General features: G+C 36.8%; 1 protein-coding gene across 1 annotated transcript; it reads right to left on the bottom strand.

The window, feature by feature from the left end:
- Positions 1-926: 926 nt before the first annotated feature.
- nxph2a (neurexophilin 2a) lies at positions 927-21468 on the bottom strand. Its single transcript, XM_051118764.1, has 3 exons — positions 21007-21468; positions 20761-20903; positions 927-3764 (listed from the first exon to the last, which is right to left on the bottom strand). The coding sequence occupies exons 2-3, from the start codon at positions 20803-20805 to the stop codon at positions 3015-3017; spliced, it is 795 nt and encodes a 264-aa protein (XP_050974721.1). The 5' UTR covers positions 20806-20903; positions 21007-21468; the 3' UTR covers positions 927-3014.
- Positions 21469-23262: the final 1794 nt, after the last annotated feature.

The raw sequence follows: 23262 nt of genomic DNA on the forward strand, positions 1-23262 counted from the left end.
TTTGGCAACACTGAAAGTAGCTTACACTCTTAAAAATAAAGTTTTTTTTAATTGGCATCAGTGGTTCCATGAAGAACCTTTTTTTTTTTTCAGTAGGGGCAATGTTTAACTTAATGATCTCATCCTGAGAAGTTTGTAATCGTTATTACGTTTAGCAGGAAGTGAAATGTCATTGCAAAATGACTAATGTTTTGACATTTTGGTTTAGTTATTTGTGTTTAACACATTTCAAGAAGGTGAAACAAGGTGATGAAATGGGCAAAAAGAACAATATTAGAACAACCGGCCATCGAGCTGAAGTGCAAATTGCATTTTGCTAAACATAATTGTCATTTGTGATTGATTAAACACTGCAGTGTTATTCTAAGCACTAAACACAATTGTTCCTTGCTCTGTAACTGCAGCATAAGTTGTGGTACCGCGACCAATGTGATCTCTGCAGCAGTCGCAACGTATTGCTCTCGCACCTTCCATGATGGGGAAATCAAGGCTAATTAAAGCAAACAGCATGGAGTCCGTAATCTGAGCTATCAAACACACATCTTTTTCTCGTGCCAACATGCCGCTTCATGCCGACCATTTTCCGTGGCTCCTAGGGAACTCTGTGATAACATCTCACTATTAGAAAACCTCTCTCCCACTCCTGTCTGTCTCGAAGACAATTTTTAAGCGCACCACTGAGCTAATGAGACGTTGCGGATTCATACAGTTGTTCTTTTTGCCATCATAGGACAATTCAGTTTTGTCTTTTGTTCTTTTCTTTTCTTCTGCGTGAATCGGATGGTAGGAGGCCGTCTGTGTTGAAAGCCAAAAACATGACAGTCCATTCTGAAAGAAACAATAGGTTAACATTCAAGGAAGAGGCCATCGTTTTCATATGCATATAAACTAATGTAACACGGGTCTATACATCAGAAAGCTTTTTATTGAATATGATCATGTATTAGAGCTTGATGAAATGAAACACATTACAGGATGTAACTTTTTTTTTTATCCAGAGCTAATGGGATATTTGCAAGAATCAGCGTTTTATGCGGTCATAAAAACGACGGAGGATGTGCAGATGTTTCACTACAAATCTCACATATACTGTCTGGATATGCCACGTGGTTAAATTTGTGACAGTCATACTGAATAAAAGCAATAAATTAACCCTCTATGGTGCAATTCTGCTATATGGCATAGTTCATTTTTCCTTCAGCGGATAAAATGAACAATGACATTGTTTGAAATAAAAGGACATTTAAAAAAAAAAAAACAATAATATAATGTTTTTAAGCCACATGATATTTTGATATGAGCATGAATTTGTTTTTTAGGGAAATATATAAGTATAAATAAATTATCCACAATGTAAAAAAACAATACTGTTTCTGTCTTTTTATTAAAAAATATTTAATTAAATTAATACTTGCAATTTCTTTGTGAAATTTACTAGCAATTTCTGATTAAACATTATTTCATAAATCGTTGCAAATGCATGCCATAGAGGGTTAAAAGAAAGCTGGAAGCTCACAGGTATTTTCCTTGAGCGTTTTTTGTATTTTACAGATATTGAGGACAAACATAAAGCGTACAATTTGCTGAAAAATAAAGCTGTGACAAGCTAGATGGCTCAACTCTATATCTACTTGATATAACTGTCAAACACCAAAAGTAGGAAAATTGTTTATGCTGGATCAATAGATTAAAGAAACAAATTCATCCTTGAAAGGCAAAATACACACAGTTTTATAGTCACATTTATACACTATTCACAAAATTGCACACAGGATTATAAACTAAATACAGTTATAAACAGCTATCTTTGTATTGACATGTTCTTGATGCTAATGTTCGCATGGCAAGACAATTAGAGTATCAGTACAATTAATTATCCATCTGATTCTTCACTTCGAGCAGAACTGCAATCCAGATCAGTCGCCCTTGATGTGGGAAAAATGAAATAAACGGCCATAATCTGTTTGGGACACACACACACACATACACACACATATGGAACCTGAGAATTCCAGTTCTGATTATCAGACTATGGCATTTCAACTGGTTCATTGTGACACACTGACATTTAGACTATAATGCGCAAACAAAAAATGATTCCTTCAAATGATCTCCGTGTAGGTTTGAATTATGAAAGACTCAGTACACATATTGTATTAAATTACCCTCATGTGCGTTTGCATAAATGTCTGTATTTACTCCTGACACATTTTCACTTCTCCAAGAACAGAGGACATGAAAAGAGTTTGATTCCAGTCCAAAGTCACTGGCATGAATAGAGGTTTGCTACATGACTGACATGCTAAATTTCAGTTTTTGGCTCCGGTCCCTTCTGTCATGGTTTGTAAGTGAAATTTCCCACTATAATTAATGTTAATTAGAGCCTGGAAATGTGGATCTCTGTGGCGAGACCATGACAAAGGGTTGTTAACCGGCTGCCAGATTCACTAAATCCACCTGTCCAATGAATTGTGCTCTCGTGAGACGTCGCAAATTACTCTTTGAAATTATACACAAGTCTCAATTCACACATAGATCCTTTGTGAAATGCGAAATAACTAAGAGTAATTTGTATGTAATGTCTTTGCTGAATGATGTAACCCGTTCGCACTTATCTTGACAACTGCGTCAATGCTTCACACAATTTAGTGCTGAACAAGAGGCAACGTTGCTCAATAAAACTAACACACACATAAACCTCACAATAAAAAAGGTGTTTCACATGTAATCTATCCTCTGTAGGTCTGTGATTTATTAGCTTGAAAAGTAGCGATGGCGTGTTTTCAGAAAAAAAAAGAAAATTCCCAATGGAACTCAAACCGTGAGATGGATGCGAGACGATAAACAAAAGCGTTGATCGGTTATTTGCCGTCAAACGTCCTGACTGCCGTATCACAAAAGGCCAAGGCCAGTAGTGTAGCCTAATGCGAAACATCTGGATTTGTTTTAATTGCTTCTAAATCAGATGGTGAAAATGAGGTTGACTGTTCTCACTCTCTAGGACGGACTGGATTTTAACCCGTGGATGCGTACGGCGTGTCACTGTGATAGTTGTAATCTGGGCAGATTTTCTGCACCAGTTTATAGTCAGTGCTGTAGAAGGCAATGTAGATGCATATGACTTTGAAGGGCTTCGAGCAGAGCCAGGACACGTGGCTCTGGGTGGATTCTTGGTAACACGTGTTGGACGGATCATAGCTGCAATGTGAAGTCTTTTTGCTGCGGTCTGTTTTCTGGTACTCGATACGACAGTTGAAAGATTTTGAGTCTTTCGTCTCTAGGGTGGACTGCTGGGCGATCTCAAACTCCACCACCTTGGAAGGCGGCACCAGGCTCACGGAGACGTTCCCTAGGCCCGTGGAGTTGTGGCGGAAATAAACGCTGAACGTGCCGTTGCCGTGGTCCACTATCTTGCCTGTAATGAGGAGATTGAGTTTTACAGTTTTGATGTTGGAGTTGAAGTCGCCCCAGCCGAACATTTTTTTAAACTTGCCCGTTTTCACAATAGGTCTGCGCTTAGTCCTGCTCTGCGCCTCTTTGACATCTGTCTGGTTAGATAACCAGTCCCAAGAGTCCTCGATGTTTTCCAAATATGTAATCTCCCTCCTGTTGCTCTTGAACCCAGGGGATCCTCGGGCGAAAAGGCGCAGGGGGTTGAGAACGCGAGGGCTGGGGGAGGGGTGCTCCTCGTTTTCAGCCTCCCCCCAGTCCACGAGGCCCACCTCTGGAATATGGACCCTTCTGCATGTGACTTTCCAACAACACTAAGAAAAGCACAAACACACAAATATGAGAATCCATAATACTACATTCAACATTATATATAACATATATAAGCTATACATATCTAAAATTATAATCTTTTTTATACAATAGTAAGCCTTGGTTCTAGAATTATTTTGCCTATGTATTTTTCCCATAGAGATTAAAAAAGCCATTTACGAAGGTTATAAGCCATGAACCAAACCAACCAGCTATGAGGTGAATCTTCACTGCAAAATATGCACAGAAATAATTCAAGGAGACATATTATGTTCCTTTTTACAATGTGTAATATAAGTCTCAGGTATCACCAGAATGTGTCTGTGAAGTTTCAGCTTAAAAAACCCCACAGATTATTTATTAAATAATTTTGAAAATGCCTATTTTAAGAGGAAGCAGAAACACGCCGTTTTCATGCATGGCTCTTTAAATGCAAATGAGCTGCTGCTCCCCGCCCCCTTTTCTAGAATAGAGCTGTGCCTTTACAGCTCATACCTCAGATATTCTGTCAAAAAACATCTGGTTTTGATTAACATGCATTTTCAACCATATTAGTTTAAACTTCTAATATACGATTTTCTGAGCGCACACATCTGAAATACACGCACAGAAAGTGGCTGTCACACAGCATGTGAGTACTAAACTAAGTCCTCTTTCATGTCTTGTTGCTTAAATTGTCAGATACACACAAGTTTACGTTAAAACACACAGGAGATACAAAAACAGGCGGTCTGTGAAGGTAAACAGCTGGGAAAGAAATCACGTTTATATTAGATCTGTGTGGCAGCAGCGTAATATAAAGTAAATAAATTAATAAATCCACTGCTCTCTTGTCTCCTCTGAGGCTGGGACTCTAAATTGTGTTCTGTGCTCGTCTGTGCAGCCAGACAGGACAGTTAGCATGCTTTGCTCGAACATTTGCCATGGTGTTAAAACTGGTACATCGTTGTTGCTTGCGAAAACAAAATGACAGTGCCGTGGGTGGATATGTGCAGATTAAGGTGCAGTAATTTTATAATAAGATCCCCTGTCTACTTCATCTGGGACACTCATTTTTTCACATGCTTGCAGAAAAAGGCCTACCAAAACAATTACTGGGTTTCCATGTTTTCTGGGTTGGTAGATGCACTAGGGACTTGATTATAGCGCTATATTATAAGTCAGATTTTCATGATATGTCACCTTTAGAGGCACAGTATGTAATTTTGGCTGCTAGAGGTCGCTTATTAAAAACAAACAAAGAAACAAAGGCGTAGGAATGTTCTGTCATAATGCTACTCTGTGCATTCGTCACCTGTCTAATAAAACACATTGCATATTGAAGTGTCTTTGGTGTTTCCATGTTTTCTACAATATAAAACTTTAAATCAAGGGTGCATGACGTCACTGGCAGGTGACACAATGACAAGGGATGGGTTACTAGTTAAAATTTCTCAGGATTCAAACATTCTTGGAAACACCTGGGATAATGTAAGTACACACGTCAACAAAATATATAGCACTGTTCTAGTATTTACAAAAAATCTTTCATATTGTGTCTTTAAGTACTTTAATAGCATAGGAAAACTGACTTTACTGTACATCATTCACAGTGCTTCATGGGAGTGGGTGGGCACTAAACAGTTCTTTTGCCACTATTTAATTCTTGCGATTCTCTGATTGGTTGAAATTTTTTTTATCCACCTTATTCTTCAGCACAGAAGTAAGCCTATGGGTGCGATTTCCGGTTCACTGGCCGTTATAGGGAAATAACTGTTTGTACTACAAACCAGTGTGTACATAATTAAGATAATACATTAAAATAATATGGTTATACACACCAATTTGCAATATCAAGCAGCAAAATGAGCTGTTTTGTACAGCTAAAAATAGCTGGTCATGGTTGAGATCGGAAGCCAGACCCATAAAATTTACAAATGGCTGCACCCGCTCTTACAGCAAAAATAAGGTGGATAGGATTCCACTTTTAAATGCTAGCAAATGTTGCAAACTGATGCCTTCAACAAAAGCATATGCCATCAATAAACAACCTCATAGCTCACAGTAGGTCTGTCTTTAAGGTTTATAAGATATTGTTACAAATCGATTCCCCTGTGGGGAAAATGAATGTGATTTTTACTACAGGAACCTTACTGTTGCACTCTCTTAGTCTATTTGTGTGTTCCAGACAGACTGTCAGTCTGTGCATTAGTGGTGGGCATATTTCAATGACTTTTTCTACAGGTTACATATGCCAGTGGGTAAACAAGTGGCATATAAGTCTTTATGAATTAATCAGTTGATTAATTCTAAACACTGATTCTTTCAGGAACAATGTCAGACTGAATTTGGAAAGCTATTTCTATTTTACAATTTCTTATCTTAAATGGATAATTCACCCAAAAATGAAAATTCTGGCATTAATTACTGACCCTCATGTCATTCCAAACCATAAGACCTTCGTTCATCTTCGTAACAAAAATTAAGATATTTTTGATGAAATCCGAGAGCTTTCTGACCCTGAATAGACAGCAACGCAACTACCACGTTAATGGCCCAGAAAGTTAGTAAGGACATCTTTAAAATAGTCACATCAGTGGTTTAACCGTTATTTTATCAAGCTACGAGAATACTTTTTATGCGCAAAGAAAACAAAAATAATGACTTCAACTATTTCTTTTCTTCCGTGTCCGTCTTCACTGCCATTCACAAAAGTGCCCTGATGCATTATTTTTGTTTTCGCACAAAAAGTATTCTTGTAGCTTCATACAATTACAGTTGAACCACTGATTTTCAAAAGATGAACCAAGGACTTACAGGTTTGGACTCATTCAAAAAAACAAAATCACTTCATTCATAACCAAAAAACCACTGTGTGTTACTCGGAGATGCAGCAGCTGATTTTGGTTTCACAGTTATTCTCTCTGGTGGAGGGAAAAATAGACATCACAGCTGTCAATATTGTGTCTAAAATGTAAGTTACTCAATATTACCTTCATAATTTTTTTCAGCTGTTTTATAAAAGCAATATCACAGCAATGCTGTTTGTGTGAATGTTAGAACAGCTGTTATCTTTGCCGAAATCATAGTTATAATTTAGGTTGCAGTAAAGAGGAATGATGTTAATCTTTAAATCCTTTAAACAAAAACTAACAAATCATGAATGGTTCTATGTGATGACTGTCTTGGTAATATATTTGTACATTTAGTGTTTTAAAACATCAAAATGATCTGCAGAGGGTAAACACAAAATTATTTCTGCAATACACTGCAGTGCTGATGTGCCAAATAACCTTTTTGCTCCAGGATTGAGTTCTGGTCCACTTAAGATAAAGTCTTAATAATTTGTAGAAATAAGCCAAACTAGTTTCGCTGGTAATTAGCGCAGGCTGCCATCCTGAGGCACGGCTGAGAGGATCATTTGCTGAAGCAGATGTGAAAGTAGGGCTGTTTGAAATCGCACAGACGAGCAACCCTGTATTTTCTCTATAATTACTAATTTTGCTGTAAGCTTAACAGCAGCATATGAGAACTCACTCAGTAAAGGACTACGTTCATGAAGACATTTCCATCTAAAATGGTCCAGAGCGTTTCAGTGTTTCAGAGGCTGTGCTTTATCGGATATGCTTAAAAATCATATGTAAACAAAACAACATTTCTGTTTGTCTGTGTAAACTTTCAAATGGGTGTAAAATGATGTTGTCAAATAACGCAACAGCTTGAGAACATCATGCACAACGTTATAAATGATGCAAACAGCCAGTAATAGCCCAGTAATTTAAAAGTTCCCTGTATAATGTGAAATCAATGTGTCTCCCATGGATTGGGGGTCTGTTCATATATCATTCCTCACAAAACTTAATTAAGACAATACCTTCACGTAAAAACCGAGAGAGAAATAATGCAGTGTAAATTTCCATAATGAATTTATAGGCTGCAGGTTAAACTTTCCAGCATCCTCTGGACGAAAGTTCACTGAACGAAGATTGAAGATAACCCTCAATGGAAATGAGAAAAAAAGAAATAGAGATTTTTGTCTTTGATGAAACATTTATTCACTTTTGAGTCCCTCTGGTCTTGTACGATGTTCGGTAAACTAGACCGCTCATATCTCTGTTCTCGCTCTTGGATGTGAGTCGTTTCATTTTTCATTTTGCAGGCCTCAATGACTTGACAAGGGAAGATGAATACCATTCACATTTAGAGAAACTGTGGTGAGAGACAACTTCAGGTGAAGCAGGAAGGAGATGATAATGCTAATGTGGAAGCAGTTAAAGGATGATGAACAACTGGGGAAATTGCTGTGACAAGTAGAGGGATCACAGGCAAAATAAAACGCTTTAGTGCCTTGAGAGGAAAACTTAAAAGGTTGTGCTGACAATCAGTCCCAATCCTTTCCCTCTCCACCTGCTCTCTCTCTTTCCAACACGTAGGGAGGCAGTAATTCTACACATATTTTGGTAATATGTTTGATGTCTAACTCAAGGGAAAGACTGTAGCTGTGACTTTGGTAGAGGTAAGGCATGCAAGGTTTGCTGAGGGGGAAATCTAAGGACGTTAATTAAGACTTTAACTAAACTTCAGTACTGTCCTGCAGGCTAGAGTCACAGTAATAGACAGATATTTAGTCTTCATTTTCTGGTTTCACAAACAGCAGTTGCATACAGTAATTCCTCTCAAGTTTAGTGAGAGGAAGTGTCCTAACATAATAAATAATATAAAACAATACCAATATTACAAAATATAACATTAAAAGGTGGATAAATCACAAAGAAACATAGTCCAACAGCAACACAAGCAGGTAAGTTAAGTCTCTCACCTCATCTGAACGCATTGAGTTTAACAGACCCCCTAAAGTGTGCGGTGGGTTTGGTGGGGGGGAATTGAGAATGAATGGGGGAAAGTCATACAAGAGGAGACAATGCCTCCATTGCGATATGATTGGATATGACTGCTTATGTTCGGCTGTGATTGGTTCATGCGATAAATCCCGCCTCTTCTTGTGTTTCACATTTGCGAATTAGTCTGAATGAACAATATAATGGTGTTAATGGGAAAACTAAATTAAAAAGTAAGTAAACAACCACACATTTACAGTTGAGGTCAAAAGTTTGCACACGCCCCCTTTCAGAATCATTAAAATGTTAATTATTTTACCAAAATAAGAGGGATCATACAAAATGCATGTTATGCATGTTTTTGTTTTGTTTTTGTGATAGTTGAGTCCTTTGTTTGTCCTGAACAGTTAAACTGCCTGCTGTTCTACAGAAAAATCCTTCAGGTCCCAAAAGTTTTTGGTTTGCCAGCATTTTTGTGTATTTGAACCCTTTCCAACAATGACTGTATGTTTTTGAGATCCATCTTTTCACAATGAAGACATCTGAGGGACTCATATGCAAGTATTACAGAAGGTTCAAACGCTCACTGATGCTCCAGAAGGAAACACAATGCATTAAGAGCCGGGGGGTGAAAACTTTTTGAATTTGAAGATCAGGGTACATTTAACTTATTTTGTCTTCTGGGAAACATGTAACTATCTTCTGTAGGCTCTGAAGGGCAGTACTAAATGAACAACAAATGTGATATTTAGGTAAAATAAGAAAAATGTACACATCGCCATTCTGTTCAAAAGTTTTCACCCCCGGCTCTTAATGCATCACGTTTCTTCTGGAGCATCAGTGAGCGTTTGAACCTTCTGTGATCGTTGCATATGAGTCCCTCAGTTGTCCTCAGTGTGAAAAGATGGATCGCTATCACTAAAAAAAAAATAAATAAATAAAAAACCCTGCTGTGGATCATTAAGGTAACAACACAGTATTAAGAATCAAGGGGATATAAACTTTTGAACCGGGTCATTTTTATAGATTCATCTATTATTTTCTCTTGTGGACTATATGTAAACATCTTTATGTGAAATAACTTATTCAGGTCAGTACTAAATAAACAAAAACATGCATTTTGTATGATCCCTCTTATTTTGGTAAAATAATTAACATTTTAATTGATTCTGAAAGGGGGGTGCAAACTTTTGACCTCAACAGTAGATATAACCATTTTGTTACATCAAAATAAGACTTAAAATGGCATGAAACATGATCTGTGGGAGTTTTTGGTGAGAAATCAGTGTGGTGAAATTTAAAGTAATTCTCAGTGTCTGTGACCAATATTTATTTCAGAAATAGTTAAAAGTTAACTATTAAAAAGAGTAGATGAACATAAGTTCACAAATAACATATATTGTTTAAATTGTTACTGCCTCAATGCAAAATGCATAAAAACACTAACTTAATGAGATTAATTTCTCATGCAGAAAGTTTTGTGTGAGGGGTACGTTTAAGGGTAGAGTTAGTGTAAGGAGATAGAAAATACAGTTTGTAGAGTATAAAAACCATTACGCCTATAGAGAGTCTCCATAATTTTTTAATGTGTTTTAAAAGTCTCTTATACTGTCTTATAATGTCTGTAATTTGCTAACGTATTGTACAATGTATCAGTCACCCACACTGAAAGCTGTCCTAGTGACAGCGTCATAATATGACATCCACAAAGTGAGAGAAGAATCAGTCTAGACGTTCATCTGTAATGAGCATTATGGAGCAAGCTGTCTGCCAGTCCCTGGGGTGGACATATCTTTTACGGCTTGACATAAAGGTAATTGCCGTGGTGACCAGAACTAGCCCTCTAGAAAGTTATTAAGAAGTCAGGGACATCTCAGTGGCGGATCATGGATGAGGATGCTGTTAAAATGCATTTGCTTCGTCTGGCAGTAGCACACCTCTGATGGCTGTGATGGCTCTCCAGCCCCAGGGCATGAATCTGTTTGGATGTCAGACCTGCACCTTCTTGTCATTTTCTGTCCATTTCTCTTTCTTGTGCTGTCTCCCTATTTCTCAGCCCCAGAGAATGTTTGTTCAGCATAGTAGTGCAGGTGTGACTTGTTCCGTATTTCGAGAATTTTCTTCCTATTCTGTCTTTGTTTAAAGTGAAAATATATGACATTAAGGCTGAAATCCATTGCTTTTTTCTGACTTTTGCCCAGATTTTTTGCTTGGATTCGCAGTCTGGATGAGTCAACGTTAACTGCTGCAAGTCAGAGCTAATCTGCAGATCCTGGGCAGTCAGAGTGGACAGATAAGATTTCACAGAAAATCTGATTTTAGAACACATTCTTTTCAGTGATTCTTTCCAATGTTGGTTGTGTCTGGGAAATTTTTGAAAGTTGGGAAGTGTGTAATCCTCATTTGTTTAGTATAGATGCCAAGTTTTTCTCTCTAACCAGTTTTAGAAGTCAGCAAGTGTATGATGCGTAGTGTTCTAAAATCTGTTCAGATTTGAAAAGACCTGTAGTGCATTCCAGCATTCCAACTCACTCGTTCAATTCAAACTGTATGATGTTATTTTTTTTTCAATAAATAATTTGTTTGAATTTTATACAGTATAACTAGTGACCATAGCTACCAAGTTCCAAACACAAGAAACCACAATGAACATGATATTTAGTTTTCTGTAGTCATATGATAGTTTTGTATGAAAAACAGAAGTTTAATGTAAGCCATTATTTACTAACAAAAGTTAGTAAATAATGTTTGTGTCAAGAACGCAAAATTGTTGCCATTTCAAATCTAGATTAAAACATTATTTTCAAAGAATTCAATGCTTAGTTAATTATTCTGCTTATACTACGTTTACCACACCTTAAGACATCGATCAGATGATATATTTCAAGGCTTTTGACCAGTTTTGGTCATCAAAACGCTGTTGTGTGTAGGGTTAATTTCTTACACAGCTAATTTCAATTTTAATTTCTTCCAACGCCTCCGTTGCTAATTCCAAACTGTCATTTTAGACCTAGTAACGATGCTTGAGTCATTGATAGCAGAGAGAGAGAGAGAGAGAGAGAGATTAATCTCGTGAATTACCTCTCTGAGTCTGTGAGTCTAAGTCTCTCAAAAGTGATCGGCAGTGGAGTCTCTACTAATAATGAAACTTTAAGTTCATTTTCTTCAGGAACAACGCCGTTGTTACGTCGCTTGTGAGAAATGTCATGTAGTTTTTAAGTTGTTAATCGCCACATAATAAAAGGTGATTTTGTGGCAAAAACATGTAAATAATCTGTTGTTTTTGTCCTATCGTTTACTGTATTTATTTGTTTAGCCAGTGTCGTTGTCATGTGGCGAAGTGATATGGACATGTAATGCAGTCAAGAGCTGCCTGGAACTATGTTCCCCGTGCGTTACCCTGAAAATAACTGCACACCTTAGAACAGCGGACAGCGGTCACCACACCCAGTCCTGGAGGGCCGATGTGCTACAGAGTTTAGCTCCAGCCTTAATCAAACACACCTGAACCAACTAATCAAGGTCTAACTTGAAACTTCCAGGCAGGTGTGTTGAGGCAAGTTTGAGCTAAAGTCTGCAGGACACCAGCCCACCAGGATCAAGTTTGGTGACCCCTGTCTTAGAATTTTTGTCAGCCAATCAGATTCAAGCATTCATCGGCCCCGTAGTATAATATGTATTATATGTATTATATGAAAGACATCACTGAATCACAAAAAAATAACAACATAAAGGTTTGGTACGACTCACTGCTCACACTGCAAAAAAATGCTTTTCTTACTTTGAAACAAGCAAAATAATCTGCCAATGGGGTAAGCAAAAAAATCTAGTCTTCTGCTTGAAATAAGATTAATTTGCTTACCCCATTGGCAGATTATTTTGCTTGTTCTAAGCAAAAACTCACTTAATTTTGACTTCTTTTTTTCTGAAAGCAAGACAATAATTTTTACTTGTCTAGAAAATCCTTCTTGAATGCTTTTCTTACTATTTCTAAGTAAGAAAAGCATTTTTTGCAGTGCAATAAAAGATAACAGAACATTAATTTCGAGCTGAATTATTCCTTTAAGCTAATATTTTTTTAGTACATAATTGCAGTAGAAAAACATTTATTTTATTTTAAGGATTAGTCCACTTCTAGAATAGAAAATTCCTGGTATGGTCATTTACTCACCCCCATGTCATCCAAGATGTTCGGTTTTTGAGGAAAACATTTCAGGATTTTTCTCTATATAGTGGATTCCAGTGGGAATCAACGGGTTAAAGGTTCAAATTGCAGTTTCAGTGCAGTTATAAAGGGCTCTACATGATCCCAGCTAAGGAATAAGGATCTTATCTAGCGAAACGATCAGTCATTTTCTAAAAAAAAAAAAAAAAAAAAAAAAAAAAAAAATTCTATACTTTTCAACCACAAATGCTTGTCTTGCTCTAGCTCTGCGATGTGCATCTACGACTTCAAGCATTGCGTAATCATGTTGGAAAGGTCCCGTGTGGTTAGTTCTTCATCGGTGTATGTCGGTTCAAACCTCATCTCATTTTCTCCTCCAACTTCAAAATCGTCCGACATCATTGTTTTACCTTTTTTTGTAAAGGCCGTTTGACTTTCTTTGCACATTCGTTTTGAAAACACTGGTACCTTTCCAACAAGGCTACGGAATTTGTGGTGAAAAAGTATACAAATTTTCAATTTTTTAAAAAAATGACAGATAGTTTTACGAGACAAGATGTGTAGAGCCCTTTGAAGCTGCAGTGAAACAGAAATTTGGACCTTCAACCTATAGGCAAGAAGAAAGAAAGACATGAACATCTTGGATGACATTGGGGTGAGTTAATTATCAGGAAATTTTTATTCTGGAAGTGCACTAATGCTTTAACTGTATAGGATAGTACAAAAAAGCAAAGTGAGAGGGAGGGGGAGTGGGATCAGGATCAGGCCTGAATGAATCTTGTGTGTCATTACCATGTGCACTACACTCAAGTGGATTGACCATCTGAGATCACTTAAACCTATTCTCTGATGTTCTCAAACAAAAAACACCTCAGTACACAATACACAACATACAATATCTAGGCCAAACCGTCTATTGCATTACACACATAAAAGAGCATTTGTTTTAGTCAAGTCACCCACAATTCAAGCAAACTGCAGTTTCTTGTTAAACCGTATTGAACATGGCAGCAGCTGCCTCTCCATTACACCTGTCCAGCCCACTGTTCCTCCCCAAAGTCTCTGTCATTTTACTCCTATCTTTGTCTCTCTCTCTTTTCAACTCCCCCACTGTTTCTCCTGTGTGGTGTTACATGGCATTTCATTTGTAATGATTCACACAAAGAGCAGTTTCAAGAGAAGGCCCCAAAGGTCTGGTGGAGGCAGGTGGGGGCCTGAGTCTACACACGGCCGCAGAATAGATTGCTACCCTGATGGGTGAAACAGCCGCACACCCGAAACCCATCACTCTTAATCAAGAGCCGGGCTGCTAACAAATGGCAGGTGTTCAGTGGAGAGGATCAAAGAGAGAAATCCTCACCCTCAGCCGGGACTGATCGCTGTAGCACTGTACGCTGTGCTGCATGTCTAATGCCATATAATCCCCCCTGTCATTAGCACCTGACCCTTACAGCGCCAAACGCTCATGCATGGCTGCCTCAGCCACCGGACCCTTAAATCATCCGGTCAGAACTGTAGCCAATCAGAGGTACGGTCGCTTTCAATGACTTGCAATTAAAGTGATGTGAGGCCAATGAAATGCATGCTTGAACATTTGTATGGAACTATGCATTAAATTTTGAATTCGGAACATTTCAATACAGATAAAGTAAAAAAAAAGAAGGATTAGAGGACCCACACATGTGCCAACAGTATTTCAGTACTTTCACTTTCTCTGCTTAATTTCTCTGGTAAGAGGGTCATGTTGTGGTTATGCATCATAAATGTATACCTAAAAAGGATCTCATAAATCTGCAGACTTAATCTTTTTAGTAACTAAGTGTCATAAAGCAGAAGTTTACTAAGGGACCTCAGCAAGCTCCCAAACTGCTCCCAAACTGCAAAATTACAAAACAAACTTTAAAATTAGATAAAACAACTAAAAATAAAGATATTTCTTGTTTTAATTTACTCCCCAAACAACTTCTTTAAAGAACCAGGGTTCCCATGGTCTTGAGGTAGCCTAATTTTAAAAGTGTTGTTTCTAGACCTGGAAAAGTAAATAAATTAATAAAAATAAATAAAATTTTTCTCCAGTTATGCCCAACTCTGATTTTACTGGATAGAAACTGTGTGTAAAATATATACATAATGGCTTATATAAGCAAAATCACAAACAACTGGAAAAAGTCATGTAAAATTGATTGGTTATTTTGAAATGTAAATTATTTTAGTAACTTATGTATATCTATGGACACTCCTAGTTTCTGAAAATTTAAAATAATAATAATAATAATAAAAATAATAATAATAATAATAATAATAATAATAAATGAAATGCCCATAAAATCCCAATAAAATCAGCCTGTCCTTTTTTTTAGTGCTTGCTGCATTTCAATAATATTTAATTAGTATTATTACAGGAAAACTAACAGGAAATTAACTTATTATTAACCAATTATTTTCTGTGTTTGAGTCTGCTTTATCTATGAACATTCCTGTTTCTTAAAATAATAATAATAATAATAATAATAAAAATGAAATGCCCATAAAATTCCCATACTACTTCTAATAAACAAAATCTCAGCCTTTTTAATGTAAAAAGCAGCCTGTCCTTTTTTTTCTTTTTTCTTTTTTTAGTGTTTGCTGCATTTCAGTAATATTTCATTATTATTAAAGGACAACTAACAGGAAATTACCTTATTATTAACCAATTATTTACCAGTTAACCAATTATTTTCTGGGTTTGCTTTATCTATGGACATTCCTAGTTTCTGAAAAAAAAAGCAATAAATAATAATAATAATAATAATAATAATAATTAAAAAAAAAAAATCTCAGCCATTTTAATGGAAAAAGCAGCCTTATTTATTTATTTATTTATTTATTTATTTATTTTAGTGCTCGCTGCATGTCAATAATATCTAATTATTATTATAGGACAACTAACAGGAAATTAACCAGTTACTTACCAATTAACCAGTTATTTTCTGTCTTTTGGGTCTGCTGACATTAGGTTGTAAAGCATTTTTGGGACAGGGCATGAAGTTGTTAACAGAATGACAGTGTTATAATGACAAATTAAATAAATTCGTTAACAGCTTTAAACATGTTTAATTAATTGCATGCATTAGCATCCTCTAAATATAAATCAACAACCGTGGGATCAAGCTACCGAAAAATATGTGAAAAAGCATCAAGGACCAATATAATGGAGTCAGACAAGGTGCTATTGCATTGCATTATACTGTACATCATAATCTGTTAACAAGGCCAGGACTGTTAGGAGAGGAGTGATTCTTGTTCTTTTCTTGTTCTTTAATACCTGTCGGTTCTTTGTTCCACACTCTGCTGGTGTAACTATCATCCCATCAACACCTCTACAATCCCATTATACCCATCTGTCTGATCTTTGTTCCTACAAATGTGTTTGACGTTTCCTCAGCAAGAATAACAGCTATGATCACAAGTTTCACATGCAAAAACAACACTGGAGGGAAACGTTCAGGGGAAAGATGTGCATGAAAATGTGCACAGCATGTTAAACTTCCTGATTGGGAGCGCTTCTGATGTTCCGTTTGCAACGGTACTTTGTTCACCTTCTTAATTTCCCCCTTTGCTTTGGATGAAGATCATACAAATATAAATAGTGAGAAGCACGCGTGTGAAGCATATGCAGCCATCACTTCCTATCTGTCAGCGCAGGGTTAGAACTGACAGTACAGATGTCTTTGTTCTTTGATTAGGATGAATCCTAACGGTTTTTAGACATACCAGTCTCGTTTGAAGACAATGAAGCAGCAGCAGCCTAAAAAAAGCTTTCTTATAGGAGATGATAGGTTCCTCAATGAAGAGTGCTGACATCACCACATCAGAGTGACAGAATAAGAGACGAAAGGATGAATTAAAAATGCAGGTGAAGAAAATATGATAGTCATGGTGAAATAGCTTAACGTTTAAATAGAGAATAGACAAATATTTTAATCTTATAACATGATTAACAAATACTGAATCTGCACATTTAAAGGATAGTTCAACCAAATCATTCTTATTCTGTCCTACTCACCTTAATGTCGTTCCAAACCTGTATGACTTTCTTTCTTTGTAGCACAAAAGAAAGCATTTTGAAAAATGTCTCAGTTTGAATTTGTGAACGCTAAACAGCGTTTGTCAAAATGCTGTCTTTTGCGTTCTACAAAAAAATAAAAGAAAGTCAAACAGGTTTGGAACGACATTAAGGTGAGTAAATGACTGCAAATTGGCATATTTGGATACTATACTCAACCTTTAAGTATGTTTCTGTATGTGAAGTTGATACTGACAGAGTAACAAAGATGTCTAAACAAAAAAAATAGTGAAGTAAATAAATGACCACAGGTTGTGGGTGCATGACCATGCTAATAAATAACGCACAAACACATGCCAGCCCTTGACGTACACACCGGGTCACAGAGATGCTTCACAACACATCTATCATGATATAAAGCCTGAAATAAACAGGCCTGTCCTTCAGCTCTGGAACACTCCAAAATCACAGTTTCCAGCCCATAAGTGGAAAAGCATTGATTTTATATCTCAGGTAATGGATGATACTGGCATTACATCTACGACAAAAATAAAAGTGAAAACTTCAACAAATGACATTAACATAAACCGTCTACTGTGTGAGATTGAATTTTTAAATATTTAACCTTTCAGAGAAACTAAACACAGTTCAAGCCACTAATAACCCAAAATAATAAATTAATACGATTTTGCAATTCATTGTAATTTTTAGATGGTAAATTTATGGAAATATATATGTGACCCTGAACCACAAAACCAGTCACAAAGGCCAATTTTTTAAAATTGAGATTTATATATCATCTGAAAGCTGAATAAATAAGCTTTCCACTGATGTATGGTTTGTTAGGACAATATTTGGCTGAGCAAGAAAATCAAAATATTGAGAAAATCACCTTTAGAGCTGTGCTTAGAGTTCTTAGCAATTCATATTACCAATCAAAAATTACGTTTCGATATATTTACGGTAGGAAATTTACGAAATATCTTCATTGAGCATGATCTTTACATAATATTCTAATGATCTTTGGCATTAAAGAAAAATCTATAAATTTGACCCATACAATGTATTTCTGGCTATTGCTACAAATATACCCGTGCTACTTAAGACTGGTTTTGTGGTCCAGTGTCACATATTAAAAATTGGGCCAAAAATTGCACTGCTAATTTCTACAGTCCCCTGAAAGCAAAAAAATAATAATAAAACTAAAAAATAAAATAAAAATGTAAATTATTGGGGTGGTGAGGAATCCAATGTTCTGTCTGGCTAATCTGTTTGAATCCCATGTCTGTCATATCTTTATATTCACAATAACCGTGTCTAGAAAAAAGTAGATAATTTCTAAAAACAGCAAAAAAGGAAACTAAAAACGACGGTAATGTAAATAGCACTTGCTCATGGGTGTGGCGTTCATTTCCTGCTGTTTTTGCACATGAAATTAGCAAACATGAGAAACCACACGCCACCCAACATCACTGCTTATAGCAGTAAATGTCACAGACAACATTGTTTATGAGGGATTACGGAGGCCAGGCATCTGGAAAGCAACAATGACCCCAATATAGACACAGATACACATCGGCGGCGTATAAGCCCAGCAGTGATAATGCCAATCTAGAGCGAAACGCTCATATTTACAGACGCACTGGCTGAAATCCTCATGTAATCTCTCTCGCAGGAATTTCTGGGTTACTGGACCTACAAACACATTTCACGATTCCATTCTGGCACTCCTTTTTCCTCTCATTTGGTGTCCTCAGCCCAATTCTGAGAGCCCGATGTGCGTTCTCCCCTCACATGGCAAATCCAGCGAGGGCTTGATGTGAAGACTCGGGCTGCAGCAGGTTCTGAAGAATATAAACAGCGTTTTTATTGTCCGGAGGGACGGGTGTGTGAAAGAGACGAGGGCCTTATCACAGCCCAGCAGCTCTGTAATTCGCCTCCGTGATACAGCACCAGAGCGGAGAACCTTACACGGCTGGCACAATCCAAAGACGGATTAGTTTTTCTGACATAAGCTTCCTGAAAAACTAATCAATCAGGCCATGCGGCATTATCAGAGGCATAAGATTAAAGCGTGGCTCCTAATCCGAGCACTGTAAATTTTTAGTAAATTCTCCACCGCTAGTTTTCCTCCAGTAAATAAATAATGAAATCAAAGCTAATTGCGCACAAAGACAGCGGGAGAGCTGGACGACCTCGCGATAGGGAATTCACTGCGAATCATTATTCCGGCTTTGAATTTGCTCTCCATAAACCATTTAAGTCTGTGTATATAAACGTGCCCTCTGAGCCGAGATTTCGGCTGAGGCAGAGTTTTCGACTAAATAACTGTAAGGACTTTATGTGGTGTTCTTACTGACTGACATCATGTAAGTGTTTCTCAATCGCTTGTATAATAATCAAACATTTGTGTGCAGCTGGAGTTAGTTGTATGGACAGTACACACCACCTTCCTCAATCATCATTTTCTTTTTAGTCAACAAAGCGGCGCTCTGTTAAAACTTGAGCAGAGATTGATGGCTGTTATGCTTCTTATGCAAGAAGCAAAACGATGGGCAACAACAGAGAGAGTGTTAAAGAGAGCGGCGCTCTGGCAGCAAAGGCCAACTATGCTGAACTTCAGCCATGCAGAGAACAATCATCATACAAAGATGAGGAGTGAAAGGAAATGTGTCTAAACAATAGAGTCGTGGGGTTGTGCTCAAGTGGATTTAGTGCTGATCACATTGTTCTCCGTCCTGCTCTCAAAGGTTGACTGCAGCAGATGTCATGGAATGAATAGTTACTAGTGTGAAGGCTCTGACCCTCTTATCTGTCCCCAGGGAGCAGCACAGATGCTGGGCTACTTCTCCAGTATTTGAATCACTGTGTGTGTGTGTATGTGTGTTTCAGAGAGAGAGAGAGAGAGAGAGAGACTGCAGGGACTCTAATCCATCGGGACACTGCCTTTGGAGGATTGTACAAAAGTGGATGTACTCATAGACAGAAGCCATTCCCACAGGTACTGTTTCTCAAGAGTGCAACTGACAGCCAAATCTTAAAAATAATTAAGTGCAAGGTTGGGCTTCATAAAAATTCACTGATAATTGCGTTTGTATGCATTTGTGACACCAGTGATTTTGGAGTGATTTAGAAATGTTCTGTATTACTTGTCAGAGTTTTATACAATAAAATTACAAAATTATTTTTCTCCAAAAACACACATGACTTGCTTTCCAATCACAATCTACTTGTTACAAAAATAAGACATAAGGCAAAAAAAGAGAATAATACACATCTTATTTTACATCTGATTTATCTCCAAAAATAGAAATAAATAAATATATACGCAGTTGAGATTATATACACTTTATATATTTATATATTAGATTTATAAGCTACCTGTAATATTGCACTTATTTTGTTTTAACTGCTATCCAATCACACTTGCATCTTGTACATCTATAAAAAATACTACTTTCAATATTTGACCTATTTTTTCAGTAACAAAAAAGGCATTTAAAATGGTGTGGTCCTAAATTCAACATTTCTAAACTCATTAAGCTGATGCATTCAAGATTAAATCCTTGCTTTAATTAATTTCCATATATATGATATTCAATATGGTACAGCATTGCACGTTTAAATAAAATTAAGGTAGATCACCTCAGCTGAAACAAATCCTTTTGAAGTTATTAAAATGACGCTGTTATTTAATTCCAATATCTGAATTTTAATGCGACAGTGTGCATAAGAAATAAAACTGATAAATGTGTCTTTCTGCTTTCTACCAGGGAAAGCAAATAAAAATACATTTAAAAGACTACTGCATGATTAACTGATCCACCTCATATACTGTTATTTTATTTTAATTAAGTAGTTTCACTAAAATAGACTGTTCTAGACTAAATTTGCTTGCTGTTTTAAATTGCCTGAAGTTTGAACATAATTGCATGCACTTTTCATTTAAAAATGGAAAGGATGGTACTCACCTTGTGCAAACAGAACAGGAGCAAAACAGCTGAAAGAATCTGCATCTTGATTACAGAAAATTGTCTTTGACTCTTACTTGAGGTGGGAGAAGCAAATATCCAGTTCACAGGGTTTATAAGAAGATGCCATTGCTCTCAACTACCTGAATTAGAAAATGACACGAAAATGAATGCGTTTATCAGAAGATTATTGTCTTCTGTATAGTTGAATGGCATCAGATTCCATAAAGCAAAGTGTTTGCTTACCCTTGGCAAAAGATGTTGATCATGTTGAAAAGTGACGGTAACCAGCGGGGTTTATGACGGCACAGCTGGAGAAGGTCCCGGAGGCGTCAGTGATATTGATAAATGTGTTCGGGACAGGAAAGGCTGCTTTTAAAATAGGGTTTTATTGGAAAGTGCTGTCCGAGTGACTGTTCAATAGATCGACGGAACGCAGCGATGACTTACGAAACGCGCCGAGTCCGATCAGTGCGAAGGTGTGAAGCCTCGCAGCATTTTGCGTGATTGATGCGACTCCTCGTTCGCGCAGTCCGCCGAGCGTCTTCTTGTTTATAGCAGTTTGTTCTGATTAAAGTTTTATACAGCCACAAAGTAGAGTCGATCTTTTACCAAAAGCTCAATATCTTAGTTTGTTCGTCTGTAGTTTGATTTGTGAGTGTGTATGTGTGTGGTGATGTGAATCCCTCTTTGAAGTGCTCTTCAGATTTAGCGCCTGTGAGGGACTCTCAACTGAGAGACGTCAACTGATTAACCCATTGTGGACACGTGTCTGTTTTTATCTGAGAATAGGGTTTCATAAAGACAAAATAACATAATGACAGCATCTCGAATGCATTCACATATAAATTAGCTTAGTGTAATGTTTTAAAAGTTGTTTAAAGATTCTGAAAACGTATTGATTTTAGGTGACGAGCAAAGTGGGGTCCTGCTCAGGTTAGCTATAAAACTGTCCATACAGTAATTATAGCACGTTTTCTAGTCTTGTTTAATTGGTTTGTTATTTAATGAAGGCTGCATGAGCTACAGCATTGATAGCATCAGAGAAAAGTAGACGGAAAGGACTGAGTCAGACTTGCTGATGCGTTTTACCCAATGTGAAGTATTGTGCAAAACAACCATGAAACATTACAGTTACACCCACACACATTAAAGTGTTGACATAGCAAAAATTGCAAGTGTGCAATCATACACGTCCTCTGACTGTGTCTGGAGTTACTATGCCGTTAGACTGAGCAGTGCAACTTCAATGCAGTGAACGCAGTCCTTCCGATCACATGGATAAATGTGTCAATAGCGCCACCACGTGTTCAAAATGCCTCACAATTATTTACAGTGCTTTAATAAGGTATAATTTTCAATTATGTGTCAACTGTTCTTTCTAATAATTATTTAAAATATGTACGAATGTGTGCTGTAGTATTTAAATGTCAAAGTATCTAACTAAAAACGAACTAGAGTGAAATTAAAATGTTTCCACATTCCTTTGTACTTAGGTTAGTAGCCAACTCAGCAGTCTGTTCAAAATAAATCAAACGCATTTTAGCTTTTGAAATTTCCAATCAAAGAGACTGTAGAGATTTTACCATCAGAGTAATTTTACATTTTGTAAAGCTACCTATTTAGTTATTTTCTCAAATCCTGGGTATGTATCTGAAGAACACAGATAATAACTTAACTTAATATTCTCATATCATATCTTGTTACAAATATACTTTTGCATCATTTGTGCAGCACATATTATTAGTATACCAACAATAGAGTAGTTTAGGTATTTCAGTTAACTACTTAACTACTGTTTCAGTTTTAAAACAGTAAAAAAATTAAACAACTTGGTATAACTTGAGCTCTGCATTTATCTTATATAGTAAGAAAGTGTCACCATAGTGTCCTTATAGTAAAAATAAATAAATTATGTACTGGGCAACTTTACACAAAGTAACAGTTGCCAGTAATCAGGAAACATATTAATCTTAAAATTTTGCAATCTTTTTCATGTAGACTGAAAAAATTAACAATACTTGTTTTATATTTCTTTTGCAGTAAAGTTTTGGGAGCATTTCAGAATTGGTCAGATAACCACATTGCAAAACATTTCGAACAGTGTGGATCTGTAGTGCAAGCGTGACCATGCACATTCGAAACACGTTGTATGTAGGTAACAAGTGACTGATATGCTCTGAAAAACATGCCAAGCAAGTCACAGATAAATGAGTGCTGAGTGAAACTGAGTGAGAGGTTTTAGGAGGCTTTGTCATCTGGAGTAGCCATAAAAGGGGTCTTTGGTTACAGTCTTGATTAATAGTTGTAAAATCTTCTAAGCCTTTCAGGGGGAAATGATATACATAGGTAAAAGGCTGTCTTGAGGTTTAATATTTTTACTTAGTGCATAATTCAAACAAACTGTGGAAGGTCCACACCCACTGTAAAGTAAACACTAGGATTCGAGCTCAGCATGATTCATCATGTCTGGTAACATGAACAAAACAATGCACTTTTCTA

The sequence above is a fragment of the Labeo rohita genome, chromosome 9 (genome assembly GCF_022985175.1).
Source record: "Labeo rohita strain BAU-BD-2019 chromosome 9, IGBB_LRoh.1.0, whole genome shotgun sequence".
Classification (NCBI taxonomy): domain Eukaryota; kingdom Metazoa; phylum Chordata; class Actinopteri; order Cypriniformes; family Cyprinidae; genus Labeo; species Labeo rohita.